Genomic DNA, 16,113 nt, shown 5'->3' with positions numbered 1-16,113 from the left:
GCTTTTTAATTTTATCCTTTGTGCTAAGGAGCTTTTTTAAACCCATCTGAGTATAGCCAGCCTCCTTGATCAGGATGGGTTTATTGAGCTTTATTTGCAGCCATTGGCTAACAAAAAGCTGATGCTTTGTTAATGGTTTACATAGCAAAATTGACAGCAGCTCTTGTTTGAGTCTATTTTGTTACAAGAGATTGCCTTAGTTGACAGTTCTGAATTTTGATTATGGAAATTATTCGGCTTTTTGTCTTGAATGAGGAATGTTCGATATCATTTACTGAGGTTTGACCTTGACTATTTGGTCCTGGAACAGCATTAAGGTAGCTGTAGACGAGTCCCTTGTGAGCTTTCATTACATTGAATTGAGTAGTCCGAGTAACCTTTGTTGATTTGTCACGATCTTACTGATGCTATGGATATTTAGGGTATTAACTGGCAGATCGTGATGTGCATTAGTCTAAGTTGTTATTTAGAAACAGACTTTAAAGTTTGGTTTCTCAAAGGTTTGAGACAGATTTTTCTTATTTGATTAAAAATAGTTTGACTCTCTCCGATTATTAGAACAGCTAAAATGAAGTATATGCAGTTCTACATGCATAATTTGGATCCTTAATTTTTTTTTTATCAAAACGTTTATACGGATCCCAAGAAGAAAACAATTTTTTATCTAACACTGGTGTGCCCAGGAATGGAGACTGTCCTTTTATTTTACTTGTTAAATACAAGAACAAATGCATGCTTTGTTAATTTGTCCTTGATAGTTTGACTTAAGTCCAATGTTTGTGAAACAAAATATAGTTGGTGTTAATGCTGCTATTGATTCTTTAATTCAGCCTGTTACTTTAAAAGCATGTTGTCTTTAAAACATTTTACTGCGATTTTAAAAGCATGTAGGGAGCTCGGGAGGATGACCATGGGTTTAGGCCACGCTAATATAATGCCACAAATGGTTATGAAGAACCACTATAAAGACGTTTTAGGTTGAAGAAGCACTTTGAAATAGATTTGTGTAGTGGCAGCATTGGAAAATGTCAAATGAGTAGGAACACATGGAGACTAGTCGGAAGTCCTCAAGTTGTGAGAAATCTTTGAAGGAAGGGCTTCAATGTGTGCATGAAGTATGGGTGAATGATCTAGCAGGTTTGAAGAGCAGTGAGAAGCTGTTTTACATGTGCGTGCAGTTAGAAAAGGTTCTTGGGTGTGGTAGCTCTGGTGAGACAGGTCTGGTGTTTGGTACATTGAGAGATGGTCCTTTGTGTTGGTAGCACTTCAAGGTCTCAAAAGAGATAAGCAACGATGGTCTCAAGGGTACTGATGACACTACCTGAAAGTGGAATTGGGAAGCATTGTGAGAAGATTTTAAAGGGATTTAATGAGCACTGGCAGATGTTTTGGGCAGATGTATGAAAAACTACATCTTGTAGGGTCTTTTGGAGACTGGATGTATGCATTTGTTAGGCACATTAGGAGATGGGGAGTACTGGGAGAAGGTCTTGTGATGAAATTGGGAGAGGTGCTCAAGGTGAGAAGATTTCTGAAGGATCAGAAGAGCACTGGTAGAAGTGTGCAATGGAAATGGAATGTGTTCACAAATGGAGAGCAGCATTGGATGGGAGAATTTGTGTTACTGTTAACTAAGAGTGTCACCACTGGGGGAGTAACCTTACACAAGGATGTTTTTCTCTCCAAATTGTGTTAATAGTTCTGATTTGGAAGAGTTCTAGACAGTTTAAGGCTCTCGCCAGAAATAAAATCGTACAGGATTTTATTTTCTGACAATCTGTTTTTTATCTTCCACAGAGTCCAGATAATAAGAGGTTAGAAGGGTTATCGAAGCAGCTGGACTGGGATACCAGGAAAATCCAACGATGGTTTCGAGATCGGCGGAATCAAGACAAGCCTAGCACACTCACAAAGTTTTGCGAGAGCATGTAGGTGTGCATTTGTCCATCTCTGTGATGCGTTTTCTGCTTTATTTGGAAACGTTGCTCCTTTTTGAACTGAAGGCTAGCAGCTTTCAAATCAGTTATTGTTAGGTCGCAGAAAAAAAATCTTATTTCACATATTGGGTTTGGCACTTAATTTGAAGCACATAGGTCTGATTAACAGGTGGTGGGTAGAATGCCATTCTTATTGCAAAATATAGAGACCCTTTTGCTAAACCTGAATCCTATTTCCTTTATCTACAATTTGGAGGAAAAGGCACCACATTTCTGGACACTGCTCTTAAAAGGCATCATACTGATATAAGCTCTGTTTGCCGCAGAAACATTTTCTAACCTAATGGACTATATTGTGCCTAATTTGTGATTTGAATACAATGTGACGTTTGATAATCATTATTTGTTGTCCTCATGGTTCACTGAGTCTGGATACTGGCTACACATCTGGGGGTGAGGCTTTGATTAGCCTAAACTTCCTGCAGTTCACATGACCAGCTGTGGTTTGCCATTTGGTACATCTTGACGACCTGCTGTTTAATTAGAAATGCCCATTAAATGTATTATATGACCTTTGGTTTCCCTTTCCAGGTGGAGGTTTACATTTTACTTGTATATATTCTCCTATGGATTACGATTTGTGTGGTCGGTGAGTTACACTCTTCTATCCAAATAGTTACAGATTGGCTATATAAATAAACTTTTAAGGATTGTATTGACAAAGTGGGGGTTTTTGGGGGCAGGGACACAGACAGCTTGCTATTCAATTAAAGATATAGGTATGCCGGATGAGAGGTGGAGTTTAATTTTAGTTATCCGGTTTAATGCTCTTTTTGCAGTACAAATGTAAAGTTTGTGAGTATTGAATGTAGAATACATTAAATCCCAACTACATTGAGGGAATAGACAGTTGGGTGGGGGGGGGGGAGGGGGAGGGGCGGCATGGAAGAAAGGATCAAATGTGTTGTCCTGGATGCCTTGAGCATTTTGTATGTTGGCATCCTCAAATGCTTACGAATTGTATAATGTTTTCTACTATGATTTTTCTCTGCAGACACCTTGGTTTTGGGATACTAGACAATGCTGGTACAATTACCCCTATCAGGTATTTAGACTGTTATTCAACCCCATAATGAGCATGTCTGTCTTGTACATGTGATAGAATAAGTTTGTCATTAAGATTTTTTTGATTGGTTTTTGATATTTTTCTTCTATTTCTAATATTTAGTAAAATACGATTAAATGTGTAATGAAATATGTCCTAGCTATCATTGCAGAAAGTTTCAATTGTATTTAGGACTTGGAAGCGAGGATTAGGCCTTACGTTTTCCACTTTATAAGCAAGCAGCCAATAAAAGATATGTATATCAACATTAAACTACATTTCCCATGAGCCCTTTGGAAAAGAAACAAAACAGTTTATCCAATCTGAACACCGTAGATCCTCTCAACATTCTCTGGAGATGCTCTATCCTCTTCTTTCTTCCTACAAACACAGCCGACTTCTCCAAGGATCACTCTTGTTTATTCAAATCTGTCCCTGAGAAGACAAACGAGTGACGTAAGGTTTTGGTTTCCGCAACTGTGTTAACGCAAAGGTCATCAAACAATGCTGGATAAGAACACAATATGCAGGTGCATCTATCAAGACAAGAAATTGCGAAGCGCTCTTTATTATTGTATAACAGTACAGGCTCATTAACTGAACAACTTCATTATTATAATTTCACATCTTATTAGGTGGGCATAGTAACAAATGCTAGGAAATGTTTCATTCTGTGTCGCGACCGGAGGCGAGGATTAAGCTAGTTTAAAGCTTCACGACCACCAGAGATGCCAAATTTGAAACTGGTTTGAAGTAAAACCTTTTGAAGGTTGAATTTGCATTGATAATGTCCTCCAATTGAAGTAAGCTCCAAAATAAGAGATGTTAATCCCCTCCTCCTGCATGGCCCATCGGACCCATCTAGCAATGGTAGGAGAAGAAACAACTTTGTGAGGTGTAATGAGAGCAATGAATAATTCTTTCACCCTGAGGGCGCAGATCTTCTGTCATAGACTCATAAGCCTTCACTGCTCTAACACATAGCTCTGGAACATCTGGAAATGCTAAGTATGAGACAGTCCTTGAGTTACATTTTGTTAATCTTAAAATATATAAAGTTATTCTGTCTGGAGTGAATATCCTACTTGGTACATCCAGGGCTCTCACATCCGAAACTCTTCGGCATGAGATCAAACACAACAGAGTATCTAGTGTTCGAAGCATGTGTGCTGTAGATACTCATGCTTTCCATAAGTCCACCATCTAGTGTTGGGCTTGGATGATTACAAGTTGTTTTTGTTTCAAGAAGTTTTCTTCGAGTCACAAGGTTGTGACTCATCCCCATGATTATCGATGCCATTTTCAGATTGTTTTTTTCTGCTGACTGGTTCGGATGTAATCTCTTGCGCTCCGGTTTGAGACTCCTTAGAACAACCTATTGGTTATTGTATAGATCTCCACTCAACGGTATTGTCTTGATCGTGTAGTTCGTTTCGTCCAAGAGCTCACCATTTTGTGTAGCAGGTTTTCGTCTGACTCTTGTGGCCTATGAGCCATGCCTGGCCAGGCTCCTTTTCTCCATTTCAACGTCCTTCGGAGAATGACCTGCTGATGGAATGAACTCCGTTCCGCTTCTGTCATGAGTGTCATTTTAAGTGCCCCCATACCGACCAACACTGCATTTGCAACCTATGCCTCTCGCCAGATCATTGAGAGGACACCTGTGAGGCCTGCAAATCTGTTTGATCAGAAAAAGACCCTCAGAGATTGATGTGCTTGTCGCCAAGAAATGCAGCGCAGGCAAGCGAACAATGTTCTGGACATCTTCGGTCGGCAACAGGTCAAAGATGAGGAAGCTTCGGCGGCACAAGAGGAATCATCCTCTATTCATGATTATGATTCTCAATCAGATTTGGACTCGGCCACCCTTCAGCCGGCACAAAAGCATCGGACAATGAGTACAACTACCCCTGATCCAAAGCCCAAATCTGCCTTGACTGCAAAAACTGCTCATGGTCCGTGTAGGAAGGTGGAATCTGACTATATGGTTGCCCCCAACTTTTTGCCTGGTATTTGGATGGTTTTTGACTAGTCTGGCTGGGATCCTGCTATCCAGGACCCCAGCCTATCTGCTTCCTCCCTAAACCTGATGTGAGTACCCTAGGTACATTCCAATTGGTTACTGAGGACACCCTACCAGCCCCTTGTAGATGGTACCCTAGGTACCCAGGGCATGGGTCCCTCAGAGGCCTACCAGGGGCAGGGTATGCTCAGACGTGAGTCCCTTTCTCAGTTTGCCACTGGATTCAAGCAAGCCTGGCTGAAGACGGCTGAAATGCCAGAAACCGGTTCTAGGAAGCTTGTTTCCGGTCCAGGGAATGCATTGCTTGGCAGTTCGGGCTGGACTGTTCCCATGAGGCACAGGGTCAGACTGATTTGCATATGGCCATGCTTGTGCGCCGGGACGCCCCTGGGTAAGCTGAGCGCATTATAAATTTCATATTATTATTATTATTTGAGTGTTTGATTGGTTCTGATGCTCCGTCCATCACCACCCCCTTTTGTACTGCTTTGTTCGCCATAAGTTGGCAGGGTATGCTCAGACGTGAGTCCCTTGCTCACTTTGCCACTGGATTCAAGCAAGCCTGGCTGAAGATGGCTGAAATGCCAGAAACCGGTTCTAGGAAGCTTGTTTCCGGTCCAGGTAATGCATGGCTTGGCAGTTCGGGCTGGACTGTTCCCATGAGGCACAGGGTCAGACTGATTTGCATATGGCCATGCTTGAACTGGGGTGGCAGAGTGGGCTAAAGAACGGTGATGGATTAAGCCCAGATCTGTTGACTGGGTGTGAGTGTTTGATTGATTCTGATGCTCCTTCCATCACCACCCCCTTTTGTACTGCTTTGTTCGCCATAAGTTGGCAGGGTATGCTCAGACGTGAGTCCCTTGCTCACTTTGCCACTGGATTCAAGCAAGCCTGGCTGAAGACGGCTGAAATGCCAGAAACCGGTTCTAGGAAGCTTGTTTCCGGTCCAGGGAATGCATGGCTTGGCAGTTCGGGCTGGACTGTTCCCATGAGGCACAGGGTCAGACTGATTTGCATATGGCCATGCTTGAACTGGGGTGGCAGAGTGGGCTAAAGAACGGTGATGGATTAAGCCCAGATCTGTTGACTGGGTGTGAGTGTTTGATTGGTTCTGATGCTCCGTCCATCACCACCCCCTTTTGTACTTCTTTGTTCACCAGGGGCTGCAGCACTTATTGTGCCACCCCTGGGACAGCCATACCAAATGACACCACCAGACCACTACTGTAGTCTGGGTAAGGTGGTGCTTGCACCCCTTACAGGGATATAGGTAGCCTGTATCCCACTTACTACAACACATATATCCTCATAGGTCACCCCTAGAGCAGGCCTTGCTAATCCTACAAGGCAGGGTGCTGAGATGTGTGTGAGGGGGGACCCCTACCTGAGTAGGGCCCCTCTGCAACCTTCTTAAAATCATTACTGGGTTGTTTGTAGTGTAGCCATACCATATACTCTTAACATCATTCTAAGTCTATCGGGATAGTGTGATAACTTGAGAATGGCTACACAGAACCATATCGTGTTTGGTGTCAAACATGTAGGAATCATACCCCCAATCTAGCCATGGGACTGAGGGCATGATTCCCCCCTGCTAGAGGGGCGATATGGGAAAAGCGGAAGAATTTAGACACCAATTTAAAAGTGCACGCGAAGTACAAAATGGATGCTACCCGCCACCCACACAACTCTGGCTGCCTGTTGCTGGGCCGAACTCCAGCCACGGCAGCTGGACAATAGGGATCCTGTTGCAGGGAGGTGTTCCCACCTCCCCAGACAGACTATGTTGATTGGAACTGGGTGGGTGCACCATAGGATACCTTTCAGAGCTGCACGTAGGCTTCTCCAATGCCTGCATTCTGCATACACCGCCTGGAACCGGTTTAGGGGCATCCTGTCCCCTGCCCAGGCGGGAAACACACAAAGTGGAGAGGGTGTAGCCACCCTTTCCCGCCTGACCTCTGATTGGTGGACCCTGATCTGGACACTCCCCTAATCTTTGGATAAAGGTGAATACTGGGTGCCTCAGATTATTCTTGAACTTCACAGTCTTGACCTTCGACTTGCTGCCGCACAGCTACCTGAAGAAATCTCCCTTGGGGTAAAGGAGTTACCCCCCTGCTTGGCAGGCACCTGAAACACTGTAAGTGACCCGGTTGGAACCTCGCTGCTCCTTCGGACATCGACGACTCTTTCCTACCTTGAGGTGGGTTTCCAAGCATCCCAGAGGCCAGTGAGTGTGCACAGCAAAGCTCTGCACCGTGGACCCACGTGGGTGCCGAGATCTCCAATACCCCCAGGACACCGGCCACCTCTTGCATAGCACCCGACCCCGACGAGTGGGGAAGTTGTGCTTTGGCCCATTATTGAGCCAACCTCTCTGCAGCATCTGTGCCAAAGATCGACGCCCTAGCCCGCTCCGGCGACCCGTGGGCGCACCTTTACGCACGCCAAATTGTTGCCTTCCGCGGTCCCTTGTCTCTCGACTTGTGGGCCCTAGCGGAGGACAATCTTCGATTCCAAGAGTTCCCCTGGTTGCTCCAGGCCTGCTCTTCAGTCTCCTCGCTGGAGACCTCGCACAGACCTCGTGGGTCTGCACCAGTAGCTGCTTTGTGTTCCTTGCGTGGGTTGCGGTTGCCAAGGCTTAGTGGATCCAGTCCAGACACTAACACCGCAGCGACCCTCATCCTTCGTGGGACAGTCGCTCTCCAGAAGCTGGCCTTCCTTGAAGCTTCCTGGACCCCGTGGCTGACGATCCAAGCTACACCTCTTCGACCTGGAAGTACCCGACATTGAAGGGTTCCTTCTCTTGAGCCCCCTGGTCACTGTGCCGTGACCCAGACTCTGTCCCCTCTGCTTTCAGGTTCCTCTCTACAAGATCTACATTTTCATTCTTCACGACAACGACGACGCTTGTGGCTAGCAGCAGTTCTTCACGTTTTGCCATTGAAAATCAGCCCGCGACCCGACATCGAAAACGACCTATGCACCCGGCTTCCCTGGGGCAGGTAACAGTGGTACCTCGGTACTCTCGTGTGTGTGTGCCCTTCAAAAGCTTAACTCTAAAGTGTTGAACTTGAACTCCTGCTAGAAGTGTTTTTAAACTTGTAAAATCGAACCGCAACATTCTCCATAGGCTATAATAGAGATCCCGACAGTAACTTCAGTCACTGCACGCGTCTCCCGTGGGTCCCCTTCCTAACTACCTTGGGTGGTTTCACAAGGGGCCAGCGACCCTAAATGCCCTAGGCATTGTCTGTAGAATTGTCGTGGTTCTTGTGCCACTTTTTTTATATATGGTTTGGTCCCCCCCCGGGGCCTTGTGATTCCAGTTCTATTTATTGTAACTATCAATGCTTGTTTTAATTGTATCTTCACCTCTAGCCTCATAAAGAGACTAGTGGGGTTATTTCCTAGAATAAATACATATCTTTTATATATATACCTGTGTGGACTACTCTTTCATTTCGTTATTCAAGAGGTTATCTATGGTAAAACAATAAGCTTTAATAATCACAAAAACGGTTCAAAGCCAGGGGGTCCTAGGGAAAATTTTAAAGACCGCACAGGGTTTATTCCCCAACGTTCAGATCAAAAAACAGTACGAAACCCTGAGGTCTAATAGTACAAAAAACTAAACGAGAAGATCGGTGAAGTGTAGAAACAAACTAAGCCCGAAGGATACTTTCTGGGGCAATCCCTTTTTAGGACGTAATCCCTCACTCACCAAAAGGTGACATGCTTCATCATTTGGGATTCTCCACCCAGAGGAAAAACCTAGTTCCTCTGGGGGCGACAACCCCCTCTCTGAGAGGGAGGAGCTCAGGGATGTTTTAATGGAGGATAAACTAAATCCACAAATGATGAGCTAATAATGTAAGTGAGGAGTGCAGTGCTGATCAGAAAACAGTTAAGTAAAAAAAAGTGTAATAAAACTAGTTCAAGGACGGCAAACACAGGAACAAAGTAGTCATTAACAGCCGTACATGACCAGGATTAAAATAGTGTACACCACCAGTCAAAAGGTCATTGACTGAGGTGAATTATTAACAAATATTGGTCGACCTGTTTCAGCCACAACGCCTATAAGGAGGCTAGGCTTTCTTCAGGACCATTCAAGCTACTGCGAGAACAAAAGTGTGGAAACCACACAAATAAAGGATACAGACGACACATGAAACCACTTGACATGTCCGTAACTGGTGTGTTTCACCTTCACCTAAATAAAAATATATATAAATATAAAGATTACTAGGTGTTCAAACAGCAAGGATAATGATGCATAAAACCAGAATCTTAAACCACACAAATGTACTCAAATGAATGCAAAAAAGCTCACCCGTCAAGACTGGGTGAGTCAGCAACCTCCGCCTGGCAACCGCTCAGGAAAGGAACACCGCTCTGCAAAAGTACGGTGAAAAACACTGATAAAGAAAAGCACAAAAACTGCATAATGCAAAGGAGCTTAGCATATCAACTCTGCTGAACACTCCTTACAAAGCAAGATAGAGACACACTAAATCTGAGGGGGGAGACTAACAACTACCTTCGCCATGAAGATACAGAAAGTAAACAAGCATAATCAGCTCAGCACAGAGAGTAAAAGGGTCAGAATCGTGTGTTCACACAAGCTTAGTGTGAACTACACAAGCTCCAATGAAAACAATAAAAGTAACAAAAAAGAGAACATCCACGAAGGGAGTCCTTTGTTAAAGAGAGGAAATTCAGCTCTCAATGAATGTAAATGCAAGTCAGGCATAGCGTCACATCGATCTCGATGCTGAGATAATGAAATAATAATGAGTGTCTAAACTACCTGGTGCATAACTGAACTTAAGAATAAAACTAAATTTAAACAGAAAAATGCCAATAAGTGAGTCAGAACCCCCAAAAACGAGATGCTTACCTCTCCGTCGGTGAACCGGCTTAACAATGAGCCTGAAGCCGGAGGTCCCGCGGCAGAGGCAAATTCTCATATAAAACGCCTACTAACGGAGGCATCAGCCAATCTGAATGCTCCATTCAATGGAGCCAATCAGGGAAGCCCTGTGACGCGTGCACCTTCCAACCCTTTGCTGCGGGCGCTAAATGTGTGTAAACCCAAAAATACATAACACAGGCCAACATTGAACCTGTCTTATACCCAAAGCTAAAAGGAATTACGAATAAATCTCTCGAGGCCGTCTTTACTACGTACATGCCTCGATACGTCTGTCCATGCCCTGTGACTAATGCGCATGCGTCGCAGCAAGACGCTCCGTCCTTGGCGACCCATTCATACCGGGCATGCCCTGTGACTAATGCGCATGCGTAACAACAAAACGCTGCGTCCTTAGCAACCCAGTCCTACCGGGGAAATGTCTGCATGTAGATCAGAGATTGAAAAAAGCTATATAAACGGAATCAACCGTCACCTGTAAATCTATGCGGCCGAAACGGAAAAATCAAAGTAAATAAATCTAATTATACTCTTCTGTCACACAGTCGATGCAACTACTTATACTAATGAATGGTGTACATACGGAACACAAAACGCTGCATTCTCATCATAGACCTGCGCATGACCACCAATACAACACTCAGTCATGGTAAGATGAGGTAATACGGCAAAGAGAGAAAGGTTTAATAGGAAAGGTCCAAACACATTAGGCTCTACAGAACACCCTCAACATACTAAAAGGCACGATATAAAAATGCAATTATATCACCTAGTCTTACAGATACCACATAAAAGTAAGAATTCATAGTGATAGCCACGGGATATCATCGTTTAGCCCTCTGATATCTGTTTGTAATTTGTGTACCCACCATTGCTCACGTTTGAATAAAAAAGAAGAGCAATCAGTCAAGTGAGGGGGAATAAATGGTTTCTCAAGAACAACTTGCAGCTAAACATGGTCCGAATGATCTGCAGTGGACAGTTCTTGAGAAACCATTTATTCCCCCTCACTTGACTGATTGCTCTTCTTTTTTATTCAAACGTGAGCAATGGTGGGTACACAAATTACAAACAGATATCAGAGGGCTAAACGATGATATCCCGTGGCTATCACTATGAATTCTTACTTTTATGTGGTATCTGTAAGACTAGGTGATATAATTGTATTTTTAAATCGTGCCTTTTAGTATGTTGAGGGTGTTCTGTAGAGCCTAATGTGTTTAGACCTTTCCTATTAAACCTTTCTCTCTTTGTCGTATTACCTCATCTTACCATGACTGAGAGTTGTATTGGTGGTCATGCGCAGGTCTATGATGAGAATGCAGCGTTTTGTGTTCCGTATGTACACCATTCATTAGTATAAGTAGTTGCATCGACTGAGTGACAGAAGAGTATAATTAGATTTATTTACTTTGATTTCTCCGTTTCGGCCGCATAGATTTACAGGTGGCGGTTGATTATGTTTATTTAGCTTTTTTCAATCTCTGATCTACATGCAGACATTTCCCCGGTAGGACTGGGTTGCTAAGGACGCAGCGTTTTGTTGTTACGCATGCGCATTAGTCACAGGGCATGCCCGGTATGAATGGGTCGCCGAGGACAGTGCGTCTTGCTGCTACGCATGCGCATTAGTCACAGGGCATGGACAGACGTATCGAGGCATGTACGTAGTAAAGACGGCCTCGAGAGATTTATTCGTAATTCCTTTTAGCTTTGGGTATAAGACAGGTTCAATGTTGGCCTGTGTTATATATTTTTGGGTTTACACACATTTATCGCCCGCAGCAAAGGGTTGGAAGGTGCCCGCGTCACAGGGCTTCCCTGATTGGCTCCATTGAATGGAGCATTCAGATTGGCTGATGCCTACGTTAGTAGGCAATTTATACAAGAATTTGCCTCTGCCGCGGGACCTCCGGCTTCAGGCTCATTGTTAAGCCGGTTCACCGACGGAGAGGTAGGCATCTCGTTCTTGGGGGTTCTGGCTCACTTATTGGCATTTTTCTGTTTAAATTTAGTTTTATTCTTAAGTTCAGTTATGCACCAGGTAGTTTAGACACTCATTATTATTTCATTATCTCAGCATCGAGATCGATGTGACGCTATGCCTGATTTGCATTTACATTCATTGAGATCTGAATTTCCTCTCTTTAACAAAGGTCTCCCTTCGTGTATGTTCTCTTTTTTGTTATTTTTATTGTTTTCATTGGAGCTTGTGTAGTTCACACTAAGCTTGTGTGAACACACGGTTCTGACCCTTTTACTCTCTGTGCTGACCTGATTATGCTCGTTTACTTTCTGTATCTTCATGGCGAAGGTAGCTGTTAGTCTCCCCCTCAGATTTAGTCTGTCTCTATCTTGCTTTGTAAGGAGTGTTCAGCAGAGTTGATATGCTAAGCTCCTTTGCATTATGCAGTTTTTGTGCTTTTCTTTATCAGTGTTTTTCACCGTACTTTTGCAGAGCGGTGTTCCTTTCCTGAGCGGTTGCCAGGCGGAGGTTGCTGACTCACCCAGTCTTGACGGGTGAGCTTTTTTGCATTCATTTGAGTACATTTGTGTGGTTTAAGATTCTGGTTTTATGCATCATTATTCTTGCTGTTTGAACACCTAGTAATCTTTATATATTTATATATATTTTTATTTAGGTGAAGGTGAAACACACCAGTTACGGACACATGTCAAGTGGTTTCATGTGTCGTCTGTATCCTTTATTTGTGTGGTTTCCACACTTTTGTTCTCGCAGTAGCTTGAGTGGTCCTGAAGAAAGCCTAGCCTCCTTATAGGCGTTGTGGCTGAAACAGGTCGACCAATATTTGTTAATAATTCACCTCAGTCTATGACCTTTTGACTGGTGGTGTACACTATTTTAATCCTGGTCATGTACGGCTGTTAATGACTACTTTGTTCCTGTGTTTGCCGTCCTTGAACTAGTTTTATTACACTTTTTTACTTAACTGTTTTCTGATCAGCACTGCACTCCTCACTTACATTAGCTCATCATTTGTGGATTTAGTTTATCCTCCATTAAAACTTCCCTGAGCTCCTCCCTCTCAGAGAGGGGGTTGTAGCCCCCAGAGGAACTAGGTTTTTTCTCTCGGAGTAGAATCCCAATTGATGAAGCATGTCACCTTTTGATGAGTGAGGGATTACGTCCTAAAAAGGTATTGCCCCAGGAAGTATCCTTCGGGCTTAGTCTGTTTCTACACTTCACCGTTCTTCTCGTTTAGTTTTTTGTACTATTAGACCTCAGGGTTTCGTACTGTTTTTTAATACAATAAGCTTAACACTCCTTCAAGACTTAGCCTGAAGGCTGCTCTCCACAGCTAACACTAGGATAGCTTTCTTTAAAGGTTGTCTTTAACCTATCACCTTAAGAGTCGAATTGGACTGGTGCAAGGTGGCCACTATAACTAGTGACCAGCATATGCCAGGCCAACTTCTCACAGTCCGCCACTGCAAAAAGGCCATGCTGCGCACCGAAAGACTGAATTGGAAGCCCCGCCCTACAGCAGGGGCCTCCACATTTGGGCCTACAACGCCTCGACCCTCAGTATCGGCACCGAAACAGAAACTGGTTATTTCTGATCCGATACTAGCTCCGCCTAAGTCAAAGCTCTCCCCCACCAAAGTGTTTCACTTTCAGATCAAAGACTTCACCGGAGCCGATCCTTGATGTCATGCAGGAAAGACTCGACCCAAAGCAAAAAACACTCCAGATTCAACCTGGAACTAAGAAAATCATGCTTCAGCCTGCAAATAAACAGTCTGCAAAGAAACAATTTACTTTCCAGGAGGCTTTAGATGCTCCTCTACAACAGCCAAAAAAAAGGATGCTGCAACAAGCCCTTTGCACATTCATACTCCAACACAACCACCACCACCTAACTCACCAACACCATCTGAGCCAGGTGACATGTCTCCTCACTCAACCATAATAAATGATGAGTATATACCACAAGACATGTACCCAGGGGATGCCAGGGATGATCCTCAAGGGGATATAGACCCTGATCTCTATCCCACACGGCCATCACCACCTGATGCCGCTTCTGCATATCAAAATCTCATAGCAAGGGCAGAGGCTTACCATCCTGTACCCTTTCATGAAGATATAATAGAAGAGAACTTTCTGTTTGAAACCCTATCTAACACTCAAAGGGAAACACAATACCTACCACTCCTAAAAGGCATGGTACGCCACACAGAGGACATTTTTAAGAAACGTTTCAAGGCGAGAGTTATAGAACCATGTACTTACAAAATATATATGGCTACACCAACAGATCCTAGTTATATTAGAGGTCAATTAACCCCACACTCCCTAGTAGTGTCTAATGCAAGGAAAAGGACCAACTCCCAAACATCAGGAGAGACGCCATCTCCCGACAAGGAATCTAAATGAATAGATGCTTGTGGAAAACGGGTAGCTGCCCAAGCATCTAATCATTGGTGCATAGCTAATAGTCAGGTTCTATTAGCTAGATACGATCGGGTCCATTGGGGCGAAACCGAGGTGCTCCTCCAAAAAAAAAAAAAAAAAAAAAAAGGACAGGAAATTGTAAATGAAGGTAAACTTATAACTGACAGCTCCATAAAGTGTGCGTTAGACACAGCTGATACCGCTGCTAGGGAGATAAATACTAGTATTCTATTGCGTAGACATGCATGGCTTCGTGTCTCAGGATTCAAGCCCGAGGTACAGCAGACAGTCTTACAGCTACCATTTGACAAAGAACACACCTCAGGTGGACGCAGCTCTAGAAAAGATGAAAAAAAGGACAGAGTTCGCAAAATGAATTGGGGCTTTGTAAACAACCACAAATCGTGGGTCCTTTCGAAGACCTACCTATAGGCAAGGTGGAAGATCCGCCTATTCTGACACTGGGGCAGTATATAAAAATCAGGGACAGACCTCTAGTCCAAAAACATTCTATAGAGGTTCCTATAGAGGAAACAATTTTAAAGGAAGAGGTCAGGGCATAATACCCGTACCTCAAACAATGACTTCCTTACCATTCCCCCAATCACTTAACGCCTGTTGGAGGTCGTCTTCTAAAGTTTCTACCAATCTGGAACTCAAAAACAGATCCGTGGGTGTTGGATATTATCCAACATGCCTACTGTCTGGAACTAGTTACAACTCCTCCAAATATCCCACCTCGCAAACATTAACTATCAATACAACATCAAATTCTCCTTCAGCAGGAAATAGCAACTCTTGTACAAAAAGGAGCAATAGAACCAGTTCAAAAACAATTTCAAGGAACAGGTTTAATCACTATACTTCTTATCCCCCAAAAAGATGGGTCTTTACACCCCATTCTCGATCTCAGACAATTAGACCATTACATTATATCAGAAGACTTTCATATGGTCACTCTTCCATTGCTACAAAAGGGAGATTTCATGACCACCCTGGATCTAAAGGATGCATATTTTCACGTGCTCATCCATCGTGCACACAAAGTATCTCTGGTTTCAATTTCAGGACAACCATTATCAATTCAAAGTTCTTCCATTTGGGATTACCATGGTACCCAGGATATTCACAAAATGTCTAGCAGTAGTAGCTGCTCATCTTTGAAGACACAACATGCATATGTTTTCATATCTAGACGACTGGTTAATAAAAGCAAGCAGTCTCAACCTCTGCAGCCACAATACTTAACAAACCCTAACTCTTCTACATCAATTAGGGTTCACCATCAATCTACAAAAGTCAAACCTACAACCACGTACCATACAACCATATCTAGGAGACCTGATCAACACACATTCAGCACTGAGATGGCCACATCCAGACAGAATCAACAACATAGTATCATTAATTCAACAGTTTAAAAACGGGGACTTCTGTCCCAGCCAGTACATTTCAAGGGCTGTTGGGCATGATGGCATCCCGTATCTTGGTAGTGCCACATGCCAGACTACACAGGAGACCTCTCCAGGAATGTCTTTCTCATCAGTGGACACAATCACTATGTCAACTTCACAACCTAGTGTTGGTAGACAGCCGCATACACCACTCTGGAATCCCCACACCACTCTGGAATCCCCACACACCACTCTGGAATCCCCACACACCACTCTGAAATCCCCACACACCACT

At 43.7% G+C, this 16,113-nt stretch overlaps 1 protein-coding gene across 1 annotated transcript in view; it reads left to right on the top strand.

The window, feature by feature from the left end:
* Positions 1-16,113, top strand: part of CERS5 (ceramide synthase 5) — a 539,422-nt gene that overhangs the window by 206,872 nt on the left and 316,437 nt on the right. The window contains exons 3-5 of the mRNA XM_085654524.1: positions 1,798-1,928; positions 2,529-2,586; positions 2,992-3,042. Coding sequence (XP_085510650.1) covers positions 1,798-1,928; positions 2,529-2,586; positions 2,992-3,042 — 240 coding nt within the window. The remainder of the gene's footprint in view (positions 1-1,797; positions 1,929-2,528; positions 2,587-2,991; positions 3,043-16,113) is intronic.

Source organism: Triturus cristatus, chromosome 4_1 (assembly GCF_964204655.1).
Source record: "Triturus cristatus chromosome 4_1, aTriCri1.1, whole genome shotgun sequence".
In the NCBI taxonomy this organism is placed as follows: Eukaryota; Metazoa; Chordata; class Amphibia; order Caudata; family Salamandridae; genus Triturus; species Triturus cristatus.
Note: the sequence above shows the minus strand (reverse complement) of the source record. Positions and strands in the feature narration are given on the sequence as shown.